Below are 14006 nucleotides of genomic sequence, written 5' to 3'. Positions count from 1 at the left end.
TGGGTTTTGTATCAGTATCTACCACAGTGGAACAGTATCCTAAAAAGCAGAGATGAATAGAATAATTGTCTGACAAACAAAACTTTCTGATTTTCTAATCCCGATGCTACTAATGACTTCTCTGCTTGCTCTGGGGGGACCCTGGTGCCCAGTGCTTCCTTTTCCCCCAGACTGTGGAAATATTGGTTACAGATCTTTCTAAATTGTTTCAGGTTTGTCCAAATGCCTCCAGGGCTGCAGACATTCCTCTGCTATGGAACTGAGCTCTAGCAAGCTGCGCATTTCTGGTGACTTCAGTAGTCCCTGGATCAGGCACTAAGTACATTTTGTAATGAAAGAATATCTGGTATTCCTTTCCTTTGAACTTGGACATCTCCCATCTTTCCTAACCCCACATTGTTGCTGCACGGGAGAGAGCAATTGCCAAAGAGTCAAAGAGTCTCATCCACAGCCTCCCCTCTTGCAGTGACTGTCTTTACACAGGTCACTCGGTGCGCATGTGCTGTGCTGCATGTATTCATGAGGCGAGGCACAAACCTCTAACAACACATAAATGCTTTTACAAATAAACAGAATAAAAACATATAAAGCATAAACATACGTTTGGTGCAACTGTCCCTTCTATTCCTGATACTAGAAATCGCTTGACAGTTTTCGAGAAGAGAAACTGCAATCACTGGGGCAATCCTCAATGGATACCATCACTTCAGAGCCTGTTTCTAACAGTGCTACACTTAATTTACCTCTCCTGAGCCCACGCCAGCACCGCTGCGCACTAAAAGCTCTGACAGCTGTGCCTGAACAGAACGTCTTCCAAGGATTTTCTGCAGGGAGGGAAGAGGAGTCTAAATCACTTATGCTGAAAGCCCCTCCAGGCTTACCTCCATGACAATGATGAAAGCCAGCTTGGCTGCGATGACGTGCCAGTAGTATATGTTATGCTCATACTGATGCTGGTGCCCAGGAGGGTAGCGGAAGTCACGGTACCTGAAGGCGATGCAGAAAGTCAGGAGCGCGCCAGCAACCTGCAGTACGGCTCTGTGGCCAGAGGATGGAGCAGGCCTTGTCCCGGCTCAGTGCAGCCTGAACAGACTGCTGAATGCAACTGCAGCAGTGATAAACCATCTGATAAACCATCTCAGGTCACTTTTAAAGCGTCGCGGGGCTTTTTTTTTTTTATTTCATTTTTTGGGACTGCATACGTTAGGAGGAAAACAAAATGAAGTCTTACTTATAGGTGGATAATTCACTCAGTTCTGCCACTCAGATTATGCTGCTTACACTGCGTTCTAACATTTCTTACTGGGTATTTTTAATGGATCTGGATAAGTTAGATATGAAAACAGTGGTATTTACCCTTGTCACTGGGAAAAGATGGTTACTTGACACTTGCCTGCATGTTGTGTGGTTCCCAAACCAGGGGGAAAATGGCTTGCTTGCATTCTTGAAGTCCGATATACTGAAGACAGAGAGTGTATTGTTTATATACCCCCGCATGGTGTAACTGCTGTGGCTCCCATAAGGAGGGACTGAAAAGGACCAGTAATAAACCAGACGAGGAATCATGTCAGATGTAAAAGCAATTATCATGGCCTGCATTTTAGAAAGAGGGGACAAAAAAAGCAGAGTAGCATTTAAGAAATAAGCCTTACTACGTGTAGCCTTGACATACTATTTAGTATCTCAACATTTACAGTATGAGCTAAAAACAGAAAATATGTGCTTTTCCAGTCAGTGGTTCCCTCAGTGAGTGAGGCATTCGCAGGCACAAACAATCTCCTTCTGGAATGTGCAGTCCATCTAGTTTTTAAATTACACTGGCTCTGCTGGATGCCTCAACAAAGTTGTGCTGTGATACACTTTTATCCTCCTGAGCACAGGGGGGGAGGTCAGCAACCAAACTCACCTCGCACCACGCTAGGATAACCTCCAGCAAACGCGTTGCTAGCAGAGGTACACATGAGATGCTTGCAGAAATTCTGCCTGGTGAAACTTATGGAAACCACAGCAGAGCCCTTCAGCAACAGAAAATTAAATTCCACCAGGAAGCCTGAGGTTTGCATAAAAGAACGAAATAAATGACATATATAGCTGATCCAGCTCTGACCCTAGAAACATCCCACTCTTTCCGAGGTGACAGCCAGTCCAAATTTGTCCTGGCAGTTGTTGCCTCATGAGTTTCAGTGTCAGTACATGTGGAAACTGCTCTCGATGCCAAGATCACTTTTTTAGTAGCAGCTGCACAGTGCTGCTTTACATATGACGTGACCACTTGTTTTTATCGAGCTCCCAAGAGAGGCCCTGTCCTACTCAGTCTGCTAGTCACAAACTGGGCAGGAAATTGGATCTGTGGGTTTGTCGTAGGAAGTCTTTCCTAAATGCACGAACTTCCCAAAACATCCTATTCTGGAGGATGGGTTTACTATGTTTAATCCAGTATCCTCCTCCACTATCGCAAATTCAAAAGGCTTCCCCGTGAGGAAGACTTTCCACTGCAACTGTGTGCCCAGCACGAGGCTGCCTAGCCAAGTCAACACGGCACGCGTCTGCCCAGTGCCAAGGACCCAGGGCTTATTTGCACGCCATGGCTGGAGGAGAACTCTTCAATCCCATGGCAGTGGACAAAAATACCTGATGACCTGAATGGCAACAACCTGTGTGGAGAGCGTTCCCAGCTGGGCCCATCCCTGATCTGCTACACCTTAAGACAAAGTTGCAGAAACAGGACTTGAGCACCAGGCTGTGGTTCAAAACCTTTCTTGTTCTCCAGAATGTCGTTGCAATTTAGCTCAATTGAGAGAACGTTGATTTGGCTGACGAGAAAGAAAAGAGAGGCATCCGACCACTAACAGTGTTTTAAAGTTTCAAGGATCAACACTTCAAAAAGATATTTTTGTTCTCTATTCTGGCTTAAATAAAAAGGAGGTGGCATGCACTTTTAAAAGCTGTTTTTAAGCAAGACGTGCCAGTGAGGAATGAAGTGAAAATTACGTGTTGTTTATATTTACATGCAGTGTAGGTATTTTTGGCTGACAAGAAATATATATTACTGTGCCTTGTAGGCTCAGGAGGGAGACCTCACACCTAAACTGCACAGTTTTTAACTGAAGAATAGGCACAGAAAGTTTTAGTTAAATGCAATTTCTTACTGTTTATTAGCCCATAAGGTTTGCATCAAGTCAGACCATAAAAGAACTAAAAGCAACTGAACAGTAAGGCAAAAAACATCCTTTTCCCTTTGTACCAATTTGGATTGGTGCTGCTTCTATGTATCATTCAGCAAGATGCTAGAATACAGTATTTATACAACTTAATGTTTGCTCTTTATGATTTTTTTGCAAGGCCCCAGGTCTCTCATCACCATAAATCCGAGCCCCGTCTCGCTCTCCTCCCCCTCCCTGAATGATCTCCAGATGTGCTCCAGAGGGCTACAAGGACAGAAAAACGAAAGCTAATCCTACGGCATCCTCTCAAAGGAAAAGCTTTTCTTCCTTTTGAGTTATGGGCTGCATTTTAGAGTACTGTACTGGGAAACTACAAACAAATAGCACGCTCTCTACTTCCCAAGCCATACCATGCACGGTTTTCCATTTATACCATAACTAATTAAAATCAGTCTTTAAATCAACAACAGATGCTTTGATATCATGCTGTAGCAAGTCTAGTGCCTGAGTGACAAGTCTCAAAATGGACATATTTTGGCAAAAGTTGCTTATAAGATACTTGTAGGTGTTACAAAGCCAGTGTGGGAAGGAAAGGATGATACCCTACCCAAGTCAAGTCAGCTGTAGGAGTCACATAGAAAAGAAACAGCTTCTGTTTTCTAATGAAAAATAGTGATGGCACAGGGATGGCAAAAGGAAGATTAATGGCCTACACTAGATTCAGACCCTGGATGTCAAACAAGAAAAAAACATACTTAAAGGCAATGGAAGAAAACCGTTTCCAGTATTTGCTGATCTCTAGTACATGGCTTTACAGACCACGCTTCACTAGGAAGAAATATGGATCTCTGAGCTCCTTGCAGCACCTGCAACAGAGACTTCTGAGCACGGCCTCTACTGTTGTGCCCCCTGCATGCTAACAGCCTGCCTGGTGTCAGTGGCCAAGGCACTACGCTCATACTAAGATTAACTGCATCTGACACATGAGATCTCCGAACAGGGTTATGAAAAGAAACATGCCTGCTGTTAGCAGTCACATAAGCACTGGGATTGAGTGCTTGGCAAGGAGGACAGGGAGCAAAACAGAGCTGTAAATGCACTTGTGCACGCTGAGGACCCTGAGTTTTCAGAGAGGTCACTTCAGGGATGGAGCACATGAGGAATTTGTAATGGAAACATTGTAAAGCTTGCAGAAGCCTCAGATGGGCTGTGAATGGGTGGTGACAGACACCTAAAACTATTGTTGGGTCACTTTTCTGCAGGAGCTCAAGGAGGGTCATGTACACACTCCCAACAGAAGCCTGCACACCATAAGGTCACCAACTTTAACTTTGCACTGAATATCATAAGGTCTTCGATTAAGGTACTCGTAACAATGTTTATAATAATCTTAAGGTATGTATTCAGTCTTCTATTTCACAGTTAGTTGTATTACAAGTCCTAGGTGGATTGATGAGGAAAGACAGTCAGGTTACCCGATAACATAATATATATATGTTATTTTTTAATTTATGTAAAAAATATGTAATATATATTTAATATAATATGTACAATATACATAATTAATGCATGTTATCTATTAATCTATCTACCTATTCCTTCCTTCTAAGACACCAGAAACTTTGTCTTATATTTTACAGGTTTTGTAGCAGCATAGTTCAAAAGAGGACATTAATGCAGCAGTAATTTTGCCTCTCTGTTACTATAGCTGTGCTACATCTGGGTGTTTGCACCACCATTTCCCTGATTTGCTGGGAAAGCTGTCATTAACAATTTTTTTACACAAGCAGTAAAACCAATAGAGCCCAGCAGTACCTCAGGTGTCACTTGACATTTCTAATAATTTGAACATGTGTTACCAAAATTGCATCATTTTTATTTTGAATTTTAACATCACAGTTGCTGGTAGGCCTTGGATGTTTTGCATGCCTATGGAACAGCTGCATTTACGTTTGATGTGCCTCAGTGGATCTGTGTGAATCCACTGGGGCATATGCTCCAGTTCGTTGTCTATCTATCTCCTAGACTCTTTTGTAAATTTCCCATCCTCAAGTTCATTTTTTTTTTTTTACTTCTGATACTTCTTTGTGTTTATTTCTCTGCTTTCATGTTCTCCTAAGTCTCTTCTCTACATCCTATCTATGTTTACCATGCCTGTTAAATTTCTATAGCTTGAGATAAAATTCTAGAAAGGAATTACAGCCAAATACCTGGAAATATATCCGATAGCTGAAGTTGACACATAAAATATTCCTAATCACTGAAATCCATCCTACACTCCTATTTCTGTGTGGTCACAACTCTCAACTTCATGAACTGCGAAAGCAAACTACTGAGAAGGTGACAGCCCAATAGGCTGTCAGGCCATGGGAGCTCATCTTTCCCGTTCCTTGAAAATATCCACTTCTTTCCAGGGCAAAACAAAGACATTTAATAATGAGGAATAAAAGAGAGCAATACGCAGGGGCACTTGTCTGGGTGTGGAGAAGGAAGGTACACATTTCTGTCCCATGACTTCTGAAAAGTAGACCCCATACAGGTGCTTGGGCACCTACTGACTGTAAAAAGTGCCTGAGACACAGGAAAGTAAGTTAACGTCCTGATTTAAATGTGAATTGCTCTGTTCATTGAAATAAGTTCCCTGTAGTACATATGCTAGAGCGCTCATTTCCATCTCTCTCCTCTCACCCAAATTCCACCATCCTCAAAATGGGCAGAGACTCCTACGGCAGCTTAGGCTGAGGTGAACTTCAGACTTCCCAGGTTTCTCCAGAAACTCCCAGTGAGTGCAACAAGGCACTGTTACTGCAAGGAGGAGGTGCTGGAGGAAGTGGCCATCTCTGACTGTGTCAGAATGAATCCCTAATCGCGGTGGTAAGAGTAGGAAATGGTGACACTGTTGAAAAAGGCTGCAAACTATGGACAGCTGCTGCCACTGCAGGGGAAAGCTGCGGCCACTGCTCCTTTGAGAAAAGGCAACACTGGAAATTTAGAAACACAGTACATATGAGTTATTGCTTAAGAATTAATCAAACAACTCAGAATGGTAAAGTCCAATGGATTATTTAGAATATTCTTCTTCCCACTGTGCAGCCTGCACAAGATCTCGGTGACACAGCAATACAGAAATTGAAATATCTAAATGTCATTGTTAAAGAGTATATTCATGAGGAGAGAATAAAGTTTTATAAATATGTTAAATAAACCCATTTCAAAATTAATTTTAACTGCAAGTGAAGAATGGATTCATTTGCATATTCTCAGAAATTCATTCCTATCTCAAGAGGTAAGTACTGTAATGTTGAGCACGTATGGCAATTTTAAATACATGAAGAAGCTGAGTTGCTGCTTTAAGTGCAAAACTGCTCAGACAAACTCAGATATGAAGGTATGACCGTAAGAATTCTAACAGTTGTAAATAACAATCAATTAAGACAATCAATTAAGGCTCTGAGGAGACTTCATTGCGGCCTTCCAGTACTTGAAGGGAGCATATAAACAGGAGCGGGAACGGTTGTTTACGAGGGTGGATAGTGATAGGACAAGGGGGAATGGCCTTAAACTGAGACAGTGGAGGTTTAGGTTAGATATTAGGAAGAAGTTTTTCACACAGAGGGTGGTGACACACTGGAACAGGTTGCCCAGGGAGGTTGTGGATGCCCCACCCCTGGAGGCATTCAAGGCCAGGCTGGATGTGGCTCTGGGCAGCCTGGTCTGGTGGTTGGTGACCCTGCACATAGCAGGGGGGTTGAAACTTGATGATCACTGTGGTCCTTTTCAACCCAGGCCATTCTATGATTCTATGATTCTATGAAGACTTAGCTGAACTCTAACCTTTTTTTTTTTTTTTTTCAAAATTAATACATTTAGTTGTAGGCTCTCAAAAATACCTCTTTCTTATGTGCTACTATCTCAGAAAAGATGTGTGTCTTTATATGTATAACGTTTAATGAAGGCTCTAGTAACTCTATCTTTCTAACTACAATTTCTTTTATTTAGACTTAATATTTTAGTCTGTAGCCATATTTCTAAACCATCTGAAAAGTAACCCAAAGCCTGCTTCACAGAGGCTAACATCTTAAGGGACTGAAACTCATAATTAATTTGGGATCATTTGTGGGCTTCACATAGCCACTCTGATGTGACAAACATTGATACACACGGCATTCCACATTTAGATGCAACACTTGCAGTGAAGGCATTTTACCTTTCGTAGTGGCTGGCGCAGTACTTACATTGGTCACCACAGCCAGAATGGCTATGCCTTGCATGATGGGCTGCCATGCACCAATGTCTTGTGCCTTCTGCGGAACCATGCGCCTGAACTGGGTTGTCAGCTTCCACGCATCCAGCCTGATTTCCAACATGTTGTTGATAAGAGCCAGAAGAGGAGCCAGGGGGAATGACGCCACAAACAGGGTGACAAAGCCAAACTGTATAACTGGCAAAGGAAGAGGTCACAAGCCTTGATGCTTTCTGTCACTGGGGATAAGCATAGACTTTGTATACTCAAATTGTGAGAAAGAGAGGCAAGAAACAGTAGCAGAGTTCCTAGAGAATCCTACGTGCCTGAGAATATATAGGCATAACAGTACTGGAAATCCCCTCCAGGTGGAGGGGATGGGACAATGTTAAAACTCACAACACATCACAAGGAACTGTTATGATATTTAAACATTCATTTATCCCTCATTTCTTCACCATGTAGACTTGGAAATCTAATGACTATCTGTCTCAGTGCTGTGTTGCAAAGCCTGAACAGTGGTGTCTGGGTGCTGAGACAAGTACGCTGCAATTCTATTGCAGAACAGATGGTGGCAAACAAGCCAGAGTTCTCAGTGACCAGGAAACCAGCATCATGTAAGTGACTGCAGACCCAGTGTTCTTGCTTCTGGGTATGTTTCTTGGAGGATGGGGTAAAGAAGCAGCAGTACACCTGCAACTACTCACTGTTTCTTATCTAGAAATTGAAGTGAGGTGTGAGCTGCTTAATAAAAGCTCACAAACTATAATGGCTCATCAAAACTTGTATGGGATTTCTAAAAATTTCATATCACTCCTGTTTCTAAACATATTAAGTATTACTTGTATAAAAATTTTCATTAGAGCATATTTGTATCCAGCACAGACAAGAAATTGGAACTAAATGGCCACTCACCCATTTCAAGATACTCATAAAACAATCCAAGTTTTCCAATGGGCTGCAGATGATAGTCCTGTTCCCAGCGTGGAACAGTCTTCTCTGATCTAGCATCTGCACAGTACCTTCCAATTAGGTTCTTCACCCAACTGTCAGTCAGAGAGAAGAAGACCACGTAAATTGGTAAAACAGCCTACAAAGTTCAGTAAATGCAAGTGAACAAACAAAACATACCCAAAACAAATAAACAAAAGTTCTCCTGCTGTTATAACACAGTGGGTTAGTTATTCCCAAATTACTGAAAACTTCCTTCAAACATGAATATAATTTTCTCTTATCCCAAATGCAGTTATTTAGAACAACAAATAGGAATGTAAAAAGGAAACCAATCAGAACTGCAGTGCTTTATACTTATACTGTACAGGTGAATGACATTTCAAGGAAACAGACAAAAGTAGGCCTCTGGACAGACGGATTAATCCCTTCTGATCACAGAATCACAGATTGGTTAAGGTTGACAGAGACCTCTGGGCAGAACCAGAGTAGGTTACCCACGACCATGTTCAGGCAACTTCCGAAGATCTCCATGGAGGAGGAACTCTACAACCTCTCTGGACAGCCTGTGCCAAATGCTCTATCATCTGCACAGCACAGAAGTGCTTTCTGATGTTTAGAGGGAACTTCTTGTCCTGGCACTGGGTATCACTGACAAGAGTCTGGCTCCATCCTCTCTGCAAACCTTCAGGTATTTATGGACATGGGTAAAATCTCCCCTGATCTTTAATTAATAATCCTAGGTCTTTTAGTCTCTCCTCACAGGAGAGATGCTTCAGTCTTTTAATAATTTTGGTAGCCTTTTGCTAGACTCTGTCCAGAAGTTTTGCACTGGGGAACTCAGCACTGTTGATGCAGCATACATGTTAGAGTGGAAGGATCATCTCTCTTGACCTACTGGCAATAGTTCACTTAATGCAGTGAAGAATACCATTAGCCTTAGCAGCAAGGGCACGTTCCTTGCTCATGTTCAACTTGGTATCCACCAGGACTCCTTGGTCCTTTTCTGAAAAGACGATCTCCAATTGCGTGGCCCCTAAAATGTCCTGGTGCCTATGGTTGTTCCTCCCCATGTGCAAGGCTTTGCATTTTCCCCCACTGAACTTTATGAGGTTCCTGTCAGCCTACTTCTCCAGCCTGAGAAAGTCCCTCTGGATGGCAGCACAACCCTCTGGTGTATCTGCCATTTCTCCCAATTTTCTGAGACTTTCTGAGGGTGCACTCTCCCTCTTTATCCAGATCATTAATGAAGATGTTAAATAGGACTGGATATAGTATTGATCCTTGAGGCACACTGCTAATTACTGGCCTTTAACTAGACTTTGTTCTCCAGCTGTCCACTACTCTCTGAACATAGCTGATCCACCTTACTGTCTACTCATCCAGACCATCAACAGTTTGTCTGTGGGGTTCTTATGGGGAACAGTGTCAAAGACCTTATTGAAGCCAAGGCAGACAGTATAGCTCTCCCCTCCTCTATCAAGCCAGTCATTCCATCATAGAATAGTTGGTCAAGCATGTCCTCCCCCTGAGTGAATCCATGCTGACTGCTCCTGATGAGCAGTCTTTCTTGTGCCTGGATTAGCTGCTACAAGGATTGAGGTGCAGCTGTAATTTGTGTCTAAAAGAGTTGCACACAAATTTAAGAAAACTGATGAATCAGTTGTAGCCATTTTCAGTGGTCAAAGGGCTACATTCAAAAAAGGAAGGTGGAGGAATGTCTGTCAACAGCGAAAGAAAAGAAAACACTTCTCTTTTACTTGTAGAAACGAAGAAGGAGAGGTCAATTAAGAACCACATCTAGAAATGATTCTCAGCATTTCAGGACCTAAAAGTTACTTGTCACCTATGAAAGTGAATTCAAAATTCTGGTTAGGTGAATATGTTACCTATATACAGATGGTAGGAATCAGTTGTTTATGGATGTAACTGGCATCTGCAGGCATGCTCACTCTAGGGACACTTTAACCAGCTAAAAGATGCTGAAAAGAGGGATGGGTCTACAGTTCCATCCTGCAACTGGCAGCATTTGGGTCTGGAGAAATCATAACTCAGCAGAGCATGTTAGCTACACAGTATTTGTGACATGCTTTGAAATCGCTTTGCTGCACAATTTGTGGGCTTGGAAGAATCACAACCAAACGGAATATGATGCTGTGGACTGGTGCTTATGGCATTCAGGAGGGCATGAGCAAACTGGGAGTTTCCTACTCCAGTAGTGTAAGCAGTTATCGACCAGTTTAAAATAAAGGACAAGTTCTGAGAGCTGGAACAGAGTCCTGGACAGTAACTTCATCTAAATTACATGGAGAGTATTCACTGTTAGCACTTTGTTTACTGTTTACATTAAAACATGACCTTCCAGAGATCTGCCATGCTTTTTAGCATTTTTAGGGGCTATGAAGGTCACATATAACTGTAAAATGAAATGAGTTAAATTAGTAAATTATGCATAATTTTTACATGTATAGCAACAAATCACTGAATTTAACATTAAGCAACAGTATTTAGTTCAGTATCTTCAGAGCTTCTGCTGCCTTGATTTTAAGTATCCAACTCGATGCACATTAAGTCTAATCTGCAGAGGAGGAAAGCACTTCTGATTAGAACTAATATTGGTCAAAATGGCAGAGACAGGAGCTCAGAACTACCAAAGCAAAAATAACCAAAATATCTAAAAAGGCCCCAAAAGATTAGTCATGTTCTTTTAGAATGCAATTTGCTCCAATCAAATTTAGTGACCAAATGCCTGAATGAATCAAGCAAAAATAGCATCTTTCAAATACAAAAGAGAAAGTTACTCAATAGTTTGTACTTACGGAAGAAGCACTTCTTGAATGTTATTCCATATTGCTTTACCTCCTACTATGATGGCAAGCTGAGTTGTGAGTTCAAGGAGACATCCACCTGGATCACACTACAGGTTGGGAGAGACATGAAAAGTTTCTGAAGCTGAGAAACCTTTCAAGCATGAATGAAGCATTTAAAATAATGAATTCCTGATTTACTGTAACGACACTTCTTTAAGCAACAGAAGAAGACTATTTAGGCAAACCTTTACACTAATTTATGCAAAAGTCAACTCCAGGCCAAATATGGTCACATATGATAGGTTTACAGGACACTACTGAAAGCACAGAACACAAAACAGGTGAAGTCTTGCAGCTTTGTACTGTACTGTCATCACGTGAGGATCACCCAGCAGAACAGGAAGGCATCTCATGTTCATAGAATCACTGAATATCCCGAGTTGGAAGGGACCCAGAAGGATCCTTGAGTCCAAATCCTGGCTCCACACAGCAACACCCCAAATTCAAACCCTACCTGTGAGAGCAGTGTGCAAACACTCCTTGAACTCCAGCAGCTCAGTGTCATTCTCACAGCCCTAGGCAGACTGTTCCATGCCCACCACCCTCTGGTGCAGACCCTTTCCCCAACCCCCAGCTGCCCTTCCCCTGACACAGCTCCATGCCGTTCCCTCGGGCCCTGTCACTGCCACCGAGAGCAGAGCTCAGCGCTGCCCCTCCGCTCCCTGTGAGGAGCTGTAGCTGCCATGAGGCCTCTCCTCAGCTCCTCTGCTCTGGGCTGAGCAAACCCAGGGACCTCAGCTGCTCCTCATATCCCTTTCCTCCTAGAACCTTCACCATCTTTGTAGTCCTCCTTTGGACTCTCTGTAACAGTTTTGTCCTTATACAGTGGTAAGGCAAACTGAATACAGTGCTTGAGTTGAGGACTAGACCAGAGGATGCACCAGTGCAGAGCAGAGTGGAATGTTCCTGCATCTACTCCCCTTCCTGTGTGTTGGACCACGGGAAAATGAGCTTCTCTGGGTACATAAAAAGCATTTCTAAGCTCAGCTAGTCTGGTGTCATATTCATTTGTTCAATGGATTAACAAGCAGGCACATAGCCTGGGAGGCAGTCACTTTCCGAACTCCAAATACATACCACCATGTTGTACAATCCTAAATGCACCAGAATACCTGGACTAATGGCTCTTGCATTTTAAAAGAAAGCACTATGATATATTCTTACCTCTTCATTGCGATACTTTCCTAGCCAATAAACTGGATTTCCAGGGTAACCTACAAATTTACCCTTAAAGAAAGCTATGTAGAAGCATGAAGAATAGTAGTTGACAAACTGGAACAAGAACATCTTTGTGGTCAAACTGTTTTCGTATTCGGTTTGTGTCCTTGGAAGCTCTGCAATTATAGGAAAAAAAAAAAAAAAAGTAAGGAAAAGGCCAACCAGCAAGTACCTAAAAGCTGCTTTGGAGCCTCAGCTGGAAAAGTATACATATGACTTGTATTCCTTATTGTGATGTATGCTGTAGCCACTATGCTAATTCTAAGTCTGTATGGGTAGTAAAAAGGAAAGAATTTGTTTTCTGACAATACAGAAAAGAGCAAGCAAAAAATCTAATAACTCGGGGAAAAAAAACCTCCCAAATCTAGCACACTCAGGAAAGATGCAAATGTAATGCTTTGAACTGATGAAATGGTATTAAATGAAACTATATTAAAACACAACACTACTTCACACATCTAAAGTAAATAGCTACTTTAGAGCTGATGGCCTGGATATAAAGAATAATAATATTTGTGACTGTTTATCTATTTAATAACAAGGGAATGGCGTCTAGCTTTGGAACAGTGACCCTATTTCATTTATTTACAAGAAAATAGCTATTCTCCCCATAAACAAAAGCTAATGTAATTGAATGCGTTATGCATTACTGATCTGTTTTCATAAAGCTTGGTTATTATAGTAATTTTCTTTGCTTTGCCTGTTTTACAAGCACAAAATTGTAAACAATTCATCTTTGATGCTGGCTGTACAAGGAGTTTCCAGGCAAAGAGCTGAATATCACATTCCTCTGATACTCAGAAAATCTGTATTTGAAAAATTCTAGATGGTATCGTATGATTCTGTGGGAAAATTCTGAAAAGCATGGCACAGATATTCATTTTCTGGAGTTCTGATTATAAATACAAATGCTATTTTTGCTTGTTGTTTTAGCCAGAGTTTCAGTCCGAGGCACAGCGAAGACATACCGAAGTCAGTAATGAGGATCGCTACTTTTTCATAAACGATATTCAGAACCATAATGACTATGAAGCTGATGATTGAAGCAGTTACTGAGGTGGCTGTCTGTGGAGTCAGGTACTTGCGGATTGCTTGCGTGCCATTAATGTGCCGCGGCAATGTGGCAGAAAACACCAGGAAAACGGAGAGTCTGTAGACAATGATTCCAATGACTGAAGCAATAATCAAAAAAATCTGCCAGGAGAATGTAGGAAATATATTAATGTTGAACTACTGCGTTTGGGAAGAAAGCCTGAAATTCATTTTACAATAGGCAAAGGGAAACTGGTTGTGTGCCTTTTATTCCATCCCATGAGTACAAGAGGATGCGCGAATGGGATAGAAGGCAATAAATCTAGAATCCATTAAAGAAGCATTTTTCATGTAGCATAGTGAATCTGCAGGAACAAAAAGAGATGGTCTGTTTTATGACTAATAACAAGCCTTGTTGCCATGTGAGCTAAGATAACGAGATGCGTAATCAAATCTCACGCCTGAAGGCATGTGATGGTTCCAGGAGGATGCTGGGCAACTAGCGGGGTGGCAAATGTGCTAGCAGGT

General features: G+C 41.9%; 1 protein-coding gene across 4 annotated transcripts in view; it reads right to left on the bottom strand.

Annotated features, from left to right (window-relative positions):
• Window positions 1-14006, bottom strand: part of ANO6 (anoctamin 6) — a 70379-nt gene that overhangs the window by 4320 nt on the left and 52053 nt on the right. For 3 of the 4 annotated variants that reach the window (XM_416045.7, XM_004937549.5, XM_046902877.1), the window contains 7 exons: window positions 13415-13640; window positions 12393-12562; window positions 11178-11275; window positions 8323-8453; window positions 7400-7605; window positions 1394-1593; window positions 882-987 (listed from right to left, as the gene is read on the bottom strand). In XM_416045.7, the coding sequence (XP_416045.3) occupies window positions 882-987; window positions 1394-1593; window positions 7400-7605; window positions 8323-8453; window positions 11178-11275; window positions 12393-12562; window positions 13415-13640 (1137 nt within the window). Of the gene's footprint in view, window positions 1-881; window positions 988-1393; window positions 1594-3125; window positions 3429-7399; window positions 7606-8322; window positions 8454-11177; window positions 11276-12392; window positions 12563-13414; window positions 13641-14006 lie in introns of those variants that run through there. The other variant, XM_004937550.5, reaches the window with a different exon arrangement.

The sequence above is a fragment of the Gallus gallus genome, chromosome 1, assembly GCF_016699485.2.
Source record: "Gallus gallus isolate bGalGal1 chromosome 1, bGalGal1.mat.broiler.GRCg7b, whole genome shotgun sequence".
NCBI lineage: Eukaryota > Metazoa > Chordata > Aves > Galliformes > Phasianidae > Gallus > Gallus gallus.
Note: the sequence above shows the minus strand (reverse complement) of the source record. Positions and strands in the feature narration are given on the sequence as shown.